At 32.6% G+C, this 17,335-nt stretch overlaps 1 protein-coding gene across 1 annotated transcript; it reads left to right on the forward strand.

Annotated features, from left to right (window-relative positions):
• Positions 1–287: 287 nt before the first annotated feature.
• On the forward strand, positions 288–12,729 carry LOC143201700 (anoctamin-3-like). The gene is made up of 15 exons (XM_076412925.1): positions 288–476; positions 532–707; positions 3,399–3,573; positions 3,640–3,845; positions 4,231–4,394; positions 5,496–5,713; positions 7,030–7,194; positions 7,249–7,392; positions 7,448–7,596; positions 8,479–8,612; positions 8,664–8,869; positions 10,810–10,912; positions 10,970–11,136; positions 12,314–12,484; positions 12,544–12,729. Exons 1-15 carry the CDS (start codon positions 321–323, stop codon positions 12,565–12,567), a joined length of 2,358 nt encoding a protein of 785 aa, XP_076269040.1. The 5' UTR covers positions 288–320; the 3' UTR covers positions 12,568–12,729.
• The last annotated feature ends 4,606 nt before the right edge of the window (positions 12,730–17,335 follow it).

The following is a 17,335-nucleotide window of genomic DNA, read 5'->3' on the forward strand; positions in this document are numbered from 1 at the left end:
AGAGACCAGCATAAATAGGTTAGTATATAAAAACTAAGTCAATTATGCTTAAATTAAACTTAAATTTTAAAATAATAACTACACTTTAGATTAATAGTATCAAAAATCAATAACTATTTGAAAATATCTTCGCAATAAAAAAAATATTGCTACACATTTTATAAAATAATTTTGTACAAAATATATTGTTTATTATATTTAATAAAAATGGAGTTGCCTAACAACGATTATTAACATACGAGAACATAAACGACAACCAGTAATGTCAAAAAATCAGCATAATAAATGCCAGATAATTTTTTTTGACACATTCTTCATTAATGAATCCGCCGAAGAAACGAAAATCCGCCACCATGGACGAAACCAAACGTATAGATTATGTTCTTGTTGTCCGGGACGAAAACTTGGAGAAGATACAGTTATATCTATCGAATCTGAACACCCTAGGGCTGGAAACTGAAGTAGTACAAGGAGAAGTAAGGATTCAGGGTATTCTTAGTGACACGAAAGCGTAAAATGTAATCATTGCAGACTGTACCCGTAAATTTTGTAAAAATTATTATCTCGAATAGTGCCCTCAAGCATTTCTCCGAAGTCTATGACGTAGGAAATGAAGAAATCAACGAGGGAATGTCTATATACACGGAACCGATATATACCAACCCGTTTAAAACACCATTGTCTGATACAATGCCAAAAACGAATAAGTATTAACACATCATAATTTTAATTAGCAAATGTTACGACCGATACTTAATTGTAATAATGTTTCCTATTATTTAGCATTTGTTGAGAAACATTGGAATTCAAATATTTGCTATAGTATTCTGGCCTCTTTTTAATCACATAAGGTTTGGAGTCGATCACTTTTTGCTCTTCTTCAACATATTTCAAAGTCAAGCAATGCTCAACATTGCACACTTCAGAAAATTTTGCATGTAAATTGGATTGAATGCGCGCCGACGCAACTGTGAGTCTATTATTCGTCATGGTTGTCATTTCCGTTATAATTCATAGTCATTTAACTGATTTATCAACAGTGATGGTTTCAACTTTAACAGTTTTTAACATCAGTTTGTATCTCATGGTGCTGAAGTTTTCTGTTCTCAAATATTTAAACAATTTTCCTAAGTATTTATTAACGAATGTAATTATTGTACATGTTATGATGGACGACTAATTTCTTTCTTCATTCTTCAATCCCTTATTCACATGTAACATGAAATTTGCATGTATACATATCAAACATCAAATATAATACCTTGCAAGCGATCTGCCAATCTATATTACCTATAAAAACGCTCTTTATGACTAAAAACGCAACTGACTATGAAGAAGAAATGCTTCATCTTCATTAATTGTTGGCGTGGTATATTTATAAATAAAGTATAACATAACCTGAAACAGTATAATACGTTTTTTAATAAAAATGTGAGAAAGCAATCTAAGATTTTAAAGTATAAATATAAAATATCATAAACTTCTTCCAATTAACTTTTATTCTACAAAGTGATCATTACTGGAAAGAGTAAGTTCTTGTCAATGATGTGTCAATTTGATCAATACATACATACATTTGAAGTAAGTTATATTTTGAAACCATTTTTTCAATTATTTAAAACTCATATGATAGGAAAATATTTCCGACGAAGATTATCCAGGAAATGCCCTATTTCATCATCAACACAAATAATCAGATATCCATTTGTGTGTTGGTTTTTAAAGATACAGCTCTGGAAAAAGTAATTCGGATTTTTCCTAAAGGATGGCTTCAAAAGTCGCATATATTTATTCAATTAGTTCTTAAAATAGAGGCTTTAGAAGGTAATGGAGAAAAATACCATAATGTCGTTGTCGCCCTATTTCGCTTCTAACGAGAAAATGCAATGTGGACCCATGAAGTAAACGCCAGTGTATAAATGATGATGGATTCCATTGAATAAGTAGTTAATAATCACTGGATGATCCACTAATACAGTTTTCATTTATGAATAGTTGATAAATAAAATGGAGCCATTTTTAAACGAATCATTATGAACGATAAAAAGTTGAAAAACATTATAGATCATAGATCAGAGAAAATCCTCAGAATTAATTGTAGTAGAGCCTTCACTGTTACTGGTACTAAGAAAGGTACTATTAAGTCTTTAAGAAAGGTACCATTAAGTCTTTAGTAGGATTAGAAAGGAACTGTTGATGAGCTCATCGAATCTCCCCCAAATATTAAGAAAAAAAATGTCAAAAATAAAGAAAAGACATTTAGAAAGAATAATATAACATACATTTTTTCTTTTTATTTCTAAGATATAAAGTAAAATTGATTTCAACAACAAAAAAAAAACAATGTAAAAAGCGGATGGAGATTATCATTCCGGATTTCTAACAAAACAAATATTATTCGCTCGGAATTCCATTTCCTTGATGTTCCAAACTAACACAAAACATCCTTTTTATTAACGATCCGCTTTATTTCACATTTATTTATAAATCAATTTCGTTTCATTACCAAGTGATTATTGGGGATAAATTTGCTAGTTCCGTGTTTTTTAAGTCTTCGTCAGGCAATTACGATGCCTTTAATTCAAATTCATTAAAAAACACTTTACACAAACCCCCGATAATAGGATAATGACTTAATTTATAAGGTAATCTAAAATAATATAAATATAAAAATCAGGAACTAATTTCTAACAGAAATTCATTATCAAAATATCTAAAAGTAGAAGCTTATGGTTGTAATAGGTTATGATACAATGAAATAAGTTCGTAGACCACGATTTACAAGTGCATTGACCATAACCAGCGGGTCGTCATTACGAAATGGTGGTAGTTAGATGAAGCTAGGTGTGGAGAGTAGAGCGGGTGCGACAAATCTTACCCTACAGCTGTATAATACGGCGCGTTATCATGCTGCAAAATTAGATCTTTCCATATATTGAAGACGTTTTTCAATCAATAGATATTTCAAATTAATTTGCCATAATATACGACACCAGTCTGATCCTGATAACATGATTGTAATTACCTGTCATTCAATGCATATAGCACCTTCCTATCTTTTGGATATTCTCCATCACTTATATAATAGCTCACTAATTACGACACGACACATTCATCTTCCTACTCTATCCAATCCTCTAACATTGTAGTATCTAATTTGCCAATATTCTTGCTGAAATTATATTCATCTTTTGGCATATGACCAGTATAAATTGTTGATTAAATTATTGACAACATCAATAAGTTGTTGGAAAGTTGGAATCCTAGAAAACCATGGAAAATATGAGCAATAGTCCTCAACAATTGTCAACAAATTCAATTAAAACGATTATAGCAATGACGTCTGAGACCTATAATAGAGTAATATAGTTCTGTAATCAAAATTGTGCATATTTTAGGGAAATTACCGACGCTGAAAGAATAGTCATCGTGAATATGGTGTTGGAATCCACTAAATACGGCGCTAAAGATCAAGAATATGGCTTAACTAAACTGATCAACAGACATATTGTAGATTGCGCATATCCTCTACACGATGGACCGGCTAGCTATAACATGGTCAACACCAGATCGGTATATCATCATCAATAATTAATTCTATATCATCACTCATGTCTACTGATTATGAAATTATTGCAGTTATTGTTACGGTTCTGGGCTAACTTCGGGTACATACACAAGGAACAGCCCCTGGACACGATCTATCGGTACTTCGGTCACGAAATCGCCTTTTACTTCGCATGGCTGGAGTATTTCAATCTCATGCTGATCCCCCCGTCCATTCTTGGAGTGCTCTGTTTCTTTGTGTCGATTTTTTACGCGTTTTTTGTCGAAAACTTCGAGATGTAAGTATAGTCTATCCAAAGTAGCAGTGAACTAACGTCATCATTCTAATATAAATAAAATAATGAAAGAAAAATGTTATTAAATATTATTTATTTTAACATTATAGTACATATAAAGCTTATATTATCGAAGTACTTAAACTACAGTTAATTAAACAGCCACAATAGTTTGTAGGTTAGAGTTATTTTATTATATTTACTTTATACTATATTCTATACCACCTATGCTATCCCTTGGAGGCTTGGAAGTTAAGGAAAAATACAGTGATGTCCCCTTGATATCACTGAGTTTCTCCTTAACGTGAATACACTGCTTCTTTAGATAGACTATAACAACGCGTTGATTGATTAGCCGACCTTAATCTTACCTGTGTATTGCCGACAGACAAGAAATGTGTAACAGCCATCATGTCATTTTGTGTCCCACCTGTGAAGAGCAAGCTCAGTGCAAGTACAAGAAATTATCGAGTTATTGCAGTTTGAGTACGTGGACCGTTATCTTTGATAACTACTTCACTCTGGCCTTCGCGGTGTTCATGTCCTTTTGGGGTTTGTTGTTATTATAAGGACTGTGACTTAATTTTGAAAGGATATTGTTTGTAAACTCAATTAATGATGGAAAACTCTGCCATGTATTGAACTATTGAGGCTATCGACTTATGATTTAAAGGGTTCTTATCTGTTCCGTAATGAGAACACTGTAGCAATTTTATAACATAATCCAAAAACCAATCTAGTTTTTAAGTTCTACATAAGTTTGAAGAAGCTAGTTAAAATTCAAATTGGTAATGATTTGACCTTATTTAGTATTTGGTTATAGAATAACGTAAAATAATCTTTGAATAATAATTGTAGCTAGTTATCTTCGAATGTTTATAATAATTCTTGAAATATTGAAAAATATCCTTTAAATATTAAAAATAACAAACTCTGATTACAGAATATGATTTTACGGAAAAAAATTAAAATTACTGTATATCAAAACTTAAGTTTACAAGATTACAAAAATAATTGTCATATGTACATCAACAAAACCTATTAGTCTTCTTAAGAGTCATAAAAAATAAATATTAAATTAGCAATTCAAATGAACCATCATCAAATATTCGTACTCATATTGGTCAATATTCACAAATTATATGAAAGTATTTTAATACCAAGTTTTAAGGTAAATTTTATACATTATAAGCTTTATTCTGTAATAACAAACATTCAAAGTTAAAGTAAAAAAGTTCAATTTGAAAACTCATTTAAAAATCAGGTATCATAAAAACACCATAATACTTTACTGTTTATTGCTTCAATATAAAAAGCACCATCCATCAATGGGGTTAATTATATATAATTCCATTACTTAATATTTAAAGCTCTTTTTTTTAAACAATAACGGAAATCCTTTAAATTTTTTTATAAATAGACGACGCGAACACCGAAATTTTTATCGTAATCTTCTATAAAATTCTGCTTTTTTGGTAGTATTAGCTCATATTTTGAGTCATAATATAAGTTACAGTATAAAGTAAAAAAAAACGAATATCATTACATAATCATAAAATACAACATATTTCAATTTTTTATTGTATATCCCTCAAAATTAATTCACTGTCCTATTATTCCCAATACCAAAAACTGTAACAGTTCATTTTTTAGCAATATTATTTCGCACCTTATGGAAGAGGAAGGAGAACAAGCTGAAGTTGCGTTGGACCACCAACATCGAGGATTTAGACACCGAGATCAGACCTGTTTTTGAGGATCGTGCCGTCCATACCAAACGGAACAAAATAACTGGAGAAATCGAACCGTACACCCCAAGATTGGTCCGTATTTGTCGATACTCCATCACCATCATAGCTTGTGCCTTCATGGTAAGTTATTGGATTAGAAGTTTGTTAGTTATTCTTCAGCATATTGCATCGGTGTTATTAATTGATTGATAACGTATTACCATTATTTAAAGAGTAAAGTAAATATAAAGGAATGCCATATTCCTCTAACAGCTTGGTCAAAAAGCACTCGATGTGCAGACAGGTGTTAGTGACCAGGGAATAATCTGACCATGAGTCTTATATTTATTTTCATTATCGGTTGCATCATTCGCAGTCTAAGTGGTTTTACCAAAATAAGACAACAAGAGCCATTCTTAGATCGATATTCTGGACTTCAAAATAGGAGGTGGTTCTTTGTTCGGCTGCATATATACTTTTTTAATGTATGTTCGCCGATTTCTCCGTCAATTATGGACCGTTTTTCAAAATTCTTTTTTTATTCGAAAGAGTGCACTTCCGAGGTAGTGTCATTGGAACCAAACCATGATCTGATGGGGGGAAGGGGGGAAATCGGGGTAAAACCTCAAATTTCAATGAGACGTCGTAGAAACGTTGTAGGCAACTCTTTCTATGGTGTAATGGTTAGAACGTTGAGCTCACACGCGTCCATGATTCTATTCCTAACAGGGCAGCAGCTTTTTTTGTTTTAGTTTAATTGGAAAAAGGAATTTCATATCTGATCATCTGATATTAACTTTCGCCTAATAGTCATTCTACTTCATTTAATTCTGACTTTCCTATCGTCACTAAACTTGTGTATCAACTCTGAATACACTCAACTATACATTTTGATCAAATATGGATAAGTTCAGTTCATCAAGTGGAGTCTGAAGACATGGTGAAGTATCATCAATGAACTTACAATAGATAGTTCTTTGTTTGAAGCGTTAGTTGAATGTTTTATGATTGAGAAATTAAATATGGAAATTATTGATAATTGACTGATATCAATCGGTAGCCAGGAAATTCAGGGCGTGTGAGTTTTAGTTAAATATTTCGTAACCATAAAAAAATTGTACCATTGTTTTTAATATTTCCTTTTTTAGCTCTCTAAATATTTCATATTTGTATTTGAACATAATATTTTGAAATTGTGTACTTCAACAATTAATAAACATTTGTTTAATAGACAAATTATTTTTTTTTATAAATTAATCCACTAAATATAAACTTTCATTTGAGCATTTGAGGCACCTTGTATATTGCCCATTATTGATACGTCATCACTTATATCGTCGTTACTATGATCGTTAGATATTATGCTATTAAAATTGCGGCCAACAGATGGCACTATTATTAATTAATATTGTGAAATTTATCGTGGCATGAGTTTTAAATAAAAAATAATTTTGCAGCTGTTCATCATTTGTTTGGCCATGTTGACGATCGTCATCCTCCAAATTATGTTCGCAAGATATTGTGACTCCTCCAATAACTATTATCTCCTGGTGAATTCCAAATGGATGACAATGGTTATGGGGTCCACGCTTCAAGTCATTTTCATTAAGCTATTTTCAAAAGTAAGTCTTCAAAACATATACACGTCAACCGACTGAGAACTAAACATGTTTCAGATCTCCGCCCCTTTATCTATAAAGCTGACAAACATGGAGAATCCAAGAACCCAACAAGATTTCGACAAATCAGTGTTGTATAAGCGCTATCTGTTCAGTTTCTGCAACAACTACATACCACTTTTTTATCTGGCTTTCGTTAAAGTTTGTTGTTGAAACCGTACTATTTGTTTCTCAATTTTGATTACGGCTATTTTAGGGGAAAATGTACTCCGTTCCTCATGCTTCGAATTTTTTGAATAGGGATGTCTGCACACCAGCTAACTGTGTCGTACCTCTGTGCATACAGCTCTCTTTTCTATTAACCCTGAAAGCATTGGTAGGGAATATTTGCAGCTTAATATACCCGTAGGTACATTTTAATTTATTTGCTATGGGAAAAATAATCTATACTTTTTTAGTTTTTAAAAGTGGCACCAAATGCCAAATTCTGCTGAATAACATAACAGAATTATAAAAAATTTAAATTATTTTTTCATTCCATTCGAAATATTCTCAACAAAAGGAAAAATCTGAGGGTCATGGAGACTGAAAAGTGCCATTTGTCAACTTCATGAAATGGTTATCTCCTAAAGGTCTCATGGTTGGTTATGTTGTTTTCGTAGGCTAAAATCAAGAAGTTTTGATTCATTCTTCAGTAATCTTTTAGTCTGGAATAAATTCATATTGACGCTTAACTCAGTCAGTGTAGCTTGCAATGTATTGCCTTAAAACTAACCAACCTGTAATATTTGCTTTGTTCTTCTGCTGTACAATTCCTGAAATATATTCCTGAACGGAACAACTAGTATTTAACAGATTTTCTTTTATTCATTTCATGTTTTATACTTTGAAGGTTTCCACCAAATGATACTTATAAGTATCACAAGTCTTATAACATGGTTATAACATAAATTGAGCAAACCAAGACCTATACTGGTTCTTTATTTTTATAACAAAATAATACTGGTTAATAAATATTTTCAATAGTCGTAAAAAGCACCGGAAATGTTATTTGATCACAATTTATGAAGTGGATGACGTACTTTGATTTAACCGTTTTTTCTTACCTCAACGCTTAATTCAAAAATTATATAATATCTTCTAAGAAATTATTCAAAATTCTTCCTCTACTTTCTTCATTGAATAAAGGTTCCTTTGAAGAAATGTTATATTCAAACAATGAAAATATGGATTACTTTGTTATTTACGTAGTACGATATTATATTTAATATTTCTTTTAATTTCCAGGTATATTTTGAAGTTTTTAAAACGCTTGTTTAGAGTCAAGGAGAAGGTGGCCAAAGTTATACCTCAGTGGGAAGAAGAATATGGTCTTTTCGAGAGCAGTAGATATCTATTAACTACCGAATTTACCGAGATGAGTAAATGATGGAAATAAATAGATAACATTGTGGTTAAATCGTCAATTACAGTCATCAAGTATGGTCTGGTGACGTTCTTCGTGTCCGCTTTTCCGCTGACTCCGTTGTGCGCCTTGGCCAATAACGTTTTGGAAGCCCGTTCGGATGCCTATAAGCTGGTGGCGCTTTATCGACGACCATTGCCGTTGAGACAAGCGGGCATAGGAGCCTGGAATGGTGTTATTCTCAGCGTTACGTATTTAAGTACTGCCACCAACGTAAGTGTTGATTTTTTTTTTGATAATAATACTAATAGTGGATCTGTAAATATTTTAAATCATTATGACTTTATTTAAATGGTTTTACATTATGAACAATATGTGTCAATCATTTTGTATTTGATGATCATGATTAGTGACCAAATTATGAACATTTCGTAATATGTTCTTCACGAACCAATGCTCAGTTCCTCTCAACAAAGGTTGACATGCCAGAATATCTATAAAACATGCAAAAATAAACCAATAATTAGACCGCCCTAAATATTTTTAACTAATTATTATTCTATTGCCCGATTCCTCAAGCAGAATCAGCCAAATACCTCGGAATATATCTCGACGGTAGGTTAAATTGGAAATATTATATTAGACAAAAAGCGGAGTTTAGAATCAAAGTTAAGAAACTGTACTGGTTAGTCCGAAGATACTCTTAACTTGACCTAAAATTAAAGAAGTTGATCTATCAGTCAGTCATCAAGCCAATTTGGACCAATGGGTTGCAAATATGGGGTTGTCCAAAACATCAAACCAACTGGTAATCCAACGCATCCAATACAAAGCTCTTCGTTAATTACCAATTCTTATCGCTTCATAACCACTGTACGATGACCTCGAAGTAGATTTGATATACGAAATGATCCAAGATTTCGGCTTAAAGAATGATATAAGGCTACTAAATAACAGCAACGTGGAATAAATACAGCAATTGGACTACACACAGGAAATCAGAAGATTGAATCTACATATTCAGAACCTTTTGTCGCACGGCCGCTATTTGTTTATTTTTTATTTAGTTAAAAGTTTCGTCTCGGCAAGAAATGGAACTGAATCGTGAACATTTTCGTAGGATGATTTTTTACGATTTTTGACGTGGAGTATCACAACAAGAGTGCATCAATCAACTTAATTTGACTTTTGGCGATGAAGCTCCATCAAAAACCACCGTGTATCACTGGTTTAGTGAATTCAATCGTAGTCGTAGTTCGCTGTCCGAGGAGTTTTGTGAAGGTTGTCCAAAATCGGCTGTTGTGCCAGAAAAATCGATGCTGTGGGCGAAATGATTAAGCAAGATCGTCATGTCACGTATTGTGAGATTGAGGCATCCCTAAGCATTAGTCTCACCAGCATATATGCTATTTTACATGAACACTTAGCTGTGCGAATGTTGTTCGCGTTGGATCCCACACAATTTTACAATTCCTTAAAAAAAGGCTTGTGTCGACTGGTGCAAAGAAATGCTTAAGAAATTCAATAAGCAGCAGTAGACTGTATGGGTGTTCAAGGATGAACCAAATCCAACAAAAGTAGTTCGCGCACGAAGCACTTTAAAGAAAATAGTGGCCTGTTTCTTCGGAAAAACTGCAAATCATATTGCAACAGTGCCTCTAGAGGATCATAGGACAGTAAATTCTGATTGGTATACAATGATTTGTTTGCCAGAAGTCTTCGGTGAAATAAGGAAAACAAACAAGAGACGCCGGATTATTCTTCATCATGACAATGCGAGCTCTCACACATCGGCTCAAACAAGAGTACAACTATTTGAGCACTCAAACCATCGAATTGATGGGTCATCCACCGTACAGCCCTGATTTGACACCCAATGACTTCTTTTTGTTCTCATCCGTGAAGAATAAACTGCGTGGTCAACGATTTTCATCGCCCGAAGAAGCTGTTGAAGCGTTCAAAAATCATGTTTTGAAGATACCTTATTAGAAATGGAATAAATGCTCTGAAAATTGGTTTAAGCGTATGCAAAAGTGTATCGATCATCGTGGCGAGTATTTTGAAAAACAATAAAAATATATTCGCAGCTTAACTATTTGTTTTTTTCCCTATTCCCAAAATATAAATAGTGACACTCGTATAAGATTAATTAATTAATAATTAATTAAGTAATTAATTTTTAAAGAAGTATTATTTTACTAAATCAATTTTAGGCGTTTGTCATTGCCTTTACCAGCGACATAGTGCCCAGAGAAGTCTATAAAGCTAATACTCACGGAAACAGCTTAAACGGCTTTGTTCGAAGTACATTAACGAGTCAGTGTGATGTCGCATGTTTTTGAAGTAATTAAAAATTAACCGGTGATATTTTAGGATACGGAACAAAGGATTATTCCAAATATGCTAATTTGCATGAGCGTCGTGATCATTGCTACTTCCGAGGACATTACAATCCAACCGGACATCCGCAGCAGTATGACTTAAACAGGACGTATTGGACAGAGCTGACTTTCCGTTTCATTGCTGTGATGATATTCGAGGTACTCCATTATACCAGGTGTATCATTCAACATTCAACTCTATCATTCAAAAAACACCAAAAGTTTGTTGTTTCAAATTTATTTGAACTGATACATAACTATAATAGAATAGTATATTACACCACAAAAGCCGAAAGTCGAATAATTTGTTGTAGCAACAGAATAAATAGTCCCTAGTTACGAGTATAAACACGCATAAGAAATTCTTTCTTCCCGCCGTTCGGGGCAGAGGGCGCCGGTGTACTTCTCACAGGGAGTAAATGTTTAAGTTTCTTCCCTGTTATTAGAGACGAAAGTGTGGCGTATTGTAATTAGAGATGAAAAGTGAAACTACTAATGCATAAAGTCATGAGATAATCCAGAAGAACCATCCATATCGGTCCGGAAGCGGAATATTCATGGCCATAACGTCTTGATGTGCATATGATACGATCGGCAAGATGTAGTTCGTAATGAGCTGCTAAAACCGAATGAAACTGTTATAGCATATGTCTACCAATGCCAATGAGCAGCAAATTGAGAAGTGTATTATTGCAAATTAAGATCAGCAAAGAGTAGTCATCCTCTTGCATGATGCCTAATTTGTGAAAGATAAAATGTTTCCTCTCGTATACTTACCAGATATAGAACCTTCGTATTTCTACAGCATTGCCATATAGATTCAAGATGTTGAAGAAGGATTGCTGACAAACCAACACTATTCTTTCGACGCGTCATATTCCTGTTACCAGAAAGTTAAATAGAATACACTTTTTTTATCAAACAAAACAACCACTATCTAACATATACGTATTTCTACAGAATATGCAAGGATTTTTTTATGGAAAAAAATTAATCTTCCGTATGTTTACATCCGGAAATCTCGAACTACTTATTTTAACACATGAATGTCTAATACATATTTTTTGTTCCAAACTTTAACAAAAACAGGCAATTTTAATCGTTTTAGTTTGACTAGAAATTCTTCATAGTCACATTGCCATGGTAACAGTTTTTATGTTAACCGTCCTTATGGCAAAAATTATAACAATTCCGGTATAATTAATTAATTCTTAAAATTAATTTTAAGATCATAATTAATTATGATCTCTAAAATATTTCTAACCGTAAAACACCATAGGTAGTAGACAAATTTTTGAAAATTTGAACATTCTAATGATTGAATTTGAACTTTTAGCACTTTATTTTGGTGTGCAATGCCATTTTATCTTACTCCATATCCAAATACTCGACATCAGTCAAGGAGCACCTGAACGTTACCAGACAGGAGCTGAGGAAAGCTCGATTGACCGCTTTCCAGACAGGTATAGACCAATACGACGACAAGAAAAAGGAAGAAATCAAAACCGTCAGTGAACAATAAACCCGGTTCAGTACATTCAATTTATACATAATTTTATTTTTTAGTCCATCAAGCTACACGTAGAGTAGAAGTATTAACGCATGGCACAGAATTGACAGAAAATGTTTACAAATTTGTCAAGTCCGATTTATTACCATTTATATTCTGGGAACAAAATAGCTGTAATCCTACAATGCAAGATAGAACCCTTCTGATATTTTTTAATGAAAAATAGAAATAAATTTAAGAATGCTAAGGGATATTCTATAAAAATGTATTTATAATACTATGAAATAAAAATAATGACTGTTATTACTACTTTACTAACTGATTATTAATATCAACATGGTTTAAACTTACCAAAACAAAGCACCTCACGTTGTTGGGGCCCCTTAGTATGTTAGAAATGAGGACAGACTATCTACAAGACAGTTCCAAGGCAAGAACAATTGAGATTTAAAGGTACCAATGCGCAGTGGAGAAATTAAAAGGTTTGAGAAAAAACACCAAGAGAGATTGCGTAAGAGAGACGAAACAGAAAACGACAGAAAAACAGAGAAAATACGAAAATATAGTTAAATTATGTGTGAAAACTGTGCCCTGTAGTAAACTTTTATGGAGTATATCAGTGGGAATACATTTAGCAAATGCTAATTAATTTTAGGCGTGAAATCTTAGATCTAGACTTTAAAGATATCCTGAAGAAAACAGTTACTCGATAATTAATAACTAGTTGTGTAATAACTAGTTAACTAATAACACGTTGTATAATATGTGTGCTATGTGCTTTTTAAATATCAAAGTATTTTGGGCTTTGAAGTTTAATTGAGTACTATTTTTGATTTACTGTAGTAAGCGCGTAAAAAATTGCTGTTTCCATTATCTGCATATGTATCGAAAAACTTTCTCATCAATAAAAACCAAGCCATAATATTTTAAGACTTGTGCATCACTACTCACTTTACTCAGACTAAACGAAATTATACTTAGTTTTTTCCAATATTGGGCTATTTGCAAACTTTAAATAAAGCTTTTAGAAATAAATTTAAGAATGCTAAGGGATATTCTATACAAATGTATTTATAATACCATGAAATAAAAATAATCACTGTTATTACTACTTTACTAACTGATTATTAATATCAACATGGTTTAAACTTACCAAAACAAAGTACCTCACGTTGTTGGGGCCCCTTAGTATGTTAAGAATGAGGACAGACTATCTACAAGACAGTTCCAAGGCAAGAACAATTGAGATTTAAAGGTACCAATGCGCAGTAGAGAAATTAAACGGTCTGAGAAAAAACACCAAGAGAGATTGCGTAAGAGAGACGAAACAGAAAACGACAGAAAAACAGAGAAAATACGAAAATATAGTTAAATTATGTGTGAATACTGTACCCTGTAGTAAACTTTTATGGAATATATCAGTGAGAATACATTTAGCAAATGCTAGTTAACTTTAGGCGTGAAATCTTAGATCTAGACTTATAAAGATATCCTGAAGAAAACAGTTACTCGATAATTAATAACTAGTTGTATAATAACTAGTTAACTAATAACACGTTGTATAATATGTGTGCTATGTGCTTTTTAAATATCAAAGTATCTTGGGCTTTGAAGTTTATTTGATTACTATTTTTGATTTACTGTAGTAAGCGCGTAAAAAATTGCTGTTTCCAATATCTGTATATGTCTCGATGAACTTTCTCATCAGTAGAAACCAAGCCATAATATTTTAAGACTTGTGCATCACTACTCTTTACTCAGACTAAACGAAATTATACTTAGTTTTTACCAATAATTGGCTATTTGCAAACTTTAAATAAAGCGTTTAGAAATAAATTTAAGAATGCTAAGGGATATTCTATACAAATGTATTTATAATACCATGAAATAAAAATAATCACTGTTATTACTACTTTACTAACTGATTATTAATATCAACATGGTTTAAACTTACCAAAACAAAGCACCTCACGTTGTTGGGGCCCCTTAGTATGTTAGAAATGATGACAGACTATCTACAAGACAGTTCCAAGGCAAGAACAATTGAGATTTAAAGATACCAATGCGCAGTAGAGAAATTAAACGGTTTGAGAAAAAACACCAAGAGAGATTGCGTAAGAGAGACGAAACAGAAAACGACAGAAAAACAGAGAAAATACGAAAATATAGTTAAATTATGTGTGAAAACTGTGCCCTGTAGTAAACTTTTATGGAGTATATCAGTGAGAATACATTTAGCAAATGCTAGTTAATTTTAGGCGTGAAATCTTAGATCTAGACTTATAAAGATATCCTGAAGAAAACAGTTACTCGATAATTAATAACTAGTTGTGTAATAACTAGTTAACTAATAACACGTTGTATAATATGTGTGCTATGTGCTTTTTAAATATCAAAGTATCTTGGGCTTGGAAGTTTATTTGAGTACTATTTTTGATTTACTGTAGTAAGGGCGTAAAAAATTGCTGTTTCCAAAATCTGTATATGTCTCGATAAACTTTCTCATCTGTAAAAACCAAGCCATAATAGTTTTAAGACTTGTGCATCACTACTCACTTTACTCAGACTAAACGAAATTATTCTTAATTTTCTCCAATTATTGGCTATTTGCAAACTTTAAATAAAGCTTTTGTTGTAAAATAAATCCGAAAAAAGTTACATAGTGCATAATTCAACAATTCTGACTACAGACGGTACACAGAATTGATTATGGTGAGAAATAAACAATCTCTGTCCCAAATTTGTTATGCTTTCTGTAAGATTTATTTCTTTTGATACTACTCACCTTTGGCCATTTTCCTTGCAGTCCGGTATCCTATAAAATATAAATCAGTAATCATCATATATATATATATAAATCAATGAAACAAAAATAACGTTATCAAATATAATTTATTTTAACATTGTAGTACATCTAATGCATATATTACGGAAGGACTTAAACTACAGTTAATTAAACAGACACAGCAGTTCGTAGGTTAAAGTTATTTAATTATATTTACATTGAAATCTTCTTCCTTACCTGATAACAATGAAATGATGATTGATGACAATTGTATATCGAAATAATATATTTTACTTTCATTAGAGACGTATTTCCCTTTTTACCTTTAGTTCTTGTTTCCTTCATTCGTATGCTTCCTTGTTAAAAGTCATTTTAATATCTCGAAATTTCTTTTGTTACTGCCTTTGTACATTTCACTTTATAATATTAGCGTTTTAAGAGTGACCTAGTCTTGAGTGGCCTAAATAAATAAATTAAAATAATAAATCTTCCTTAATTTTATTATATATTTTTAAAAATAACATCCTTCTGAAAACAATATTAAAATTCCGTTAGACCTTTTTCTGGCTTATATTTACACCGCTTAAATACTATTGAACGAAGTCACTCTTTTATACATTTCATAATTAACCTTAAATAAAGCTAAAACATTAAGGTGATCTTAATTCGTCGCCTGCTTCATTTCGTGCGGCTCTATATTTACCCGCTCTCAATGTTTATGTTACTAGTAAATGCACCTGTAACAAGCTAAAAACTATTTCCAATAAAACTACATCAACTCAATATTTAATAGTATAAATTCCGGTCTTCTAACGCATAACAACAGTTTAAGATAAAATTACCAAAACAAGCACCAAAAGAACGTTTGCCGGTTTATAGCCTCTGATTATCATCATGTTTCGAATAATTTTGCATACGACATATGATAATGGTGTCGACGAGATTCGGTTACATATTCGGCATTGATAACGTATGTTGACTGTTTTGTTGAAGGAGCTATAGATAGCTATAGTAACTAGATGTGTGCTTTTTCAATTAAAAAAAATAGACCAGTCCAGCATATTTAACCAGAAAGACAAAAAAACTAATTATAATAACAAATAAAAGCTATTGTTTAAATCAAACGAATCGGTGAATTTCAACCAGAACAAAACAAACGTATCACAACCCGGGATCGTTCCGACGAACCCCCGTATCGTAATTTATTCCACGGCTCTCGTTATTCCCCTCGAAATGTTAACAATATTATTCAGGCTCTCGGCCGACAATGGCGTCGAGCAAATCGTGAAAACGCACCATGTGTACTTAACGAGAGACACCCCTTACCCCCGGCCAATCGCGCCCGAGCCCCGCGGCTGGGGGCGCATTGTCAACGCCGGCGGGGGGTTTCGACTTACCCGTAACGGTTAATTTGCCCATTTTTCGACTCGATTATGTAATGATGATGACGATGGTGGCGATGGAGATGACGTGATGGCTTTCGATAATTTGTTTTCCTGGCGGGTCGGGTGTCGGGTACGGGGAGGGGTTCTGAAATACGCCCCGGACGACAGAAGGGATGCAGGAGGAACGCGTACAATATTTCAAAAAAAAATTAACTGACCGAAAATTGCTCTATCAAAAAATTGATTTAGAAAAATTATTTTAAATTTTTCAAAATACTAGTTTCATTAAAAAAACCGTTTTAATTGTTTAAATAATAATATTGGTAACAAGCCCTAATAATACCAGGTAGACGACCGACCACACTTAAATTAATCTTGTTTCTCCCATAATAGACTAAAACGTTAAAAAGTTACTAAAACTTGTTTTCACAGTGTTTTCAGAGCATCAAGTATAAGTCTACATGATCTTTCTTTACATTTATGCTATAAACATTATGTGAAGTAATACATGTTTGTATATCAAAAAAGAGAATATTACAGGCCAGTTGAAAAGTTCCCGGCCTGACTGTTTTTTAGTTAGCCCTAAGCGTCCAAAGATGCCTGTATAAATTTGACAGCTGTCGGATCATTAGTTTGTAAATGATTGCACTGCCCTAGGAAAATCAACCATCAAGGATT

Source organism: Rhynchophorus ferrugineus, unplaced genomic scaffold (genome assembly GCF_030347505.1).
Source record: "Rhynchophorus ferrugineus isolate W39M unplaced genomic scaffold, kcgeb_rfMv2 rfM1, whole genome shotgun sequence".
NCBI lineage: Eukaryota > Metazoa > Arthropoda > Insecta > Coleoptera > Curculionidae > Rhynchophorus > Rhynchophorus ferrugineus.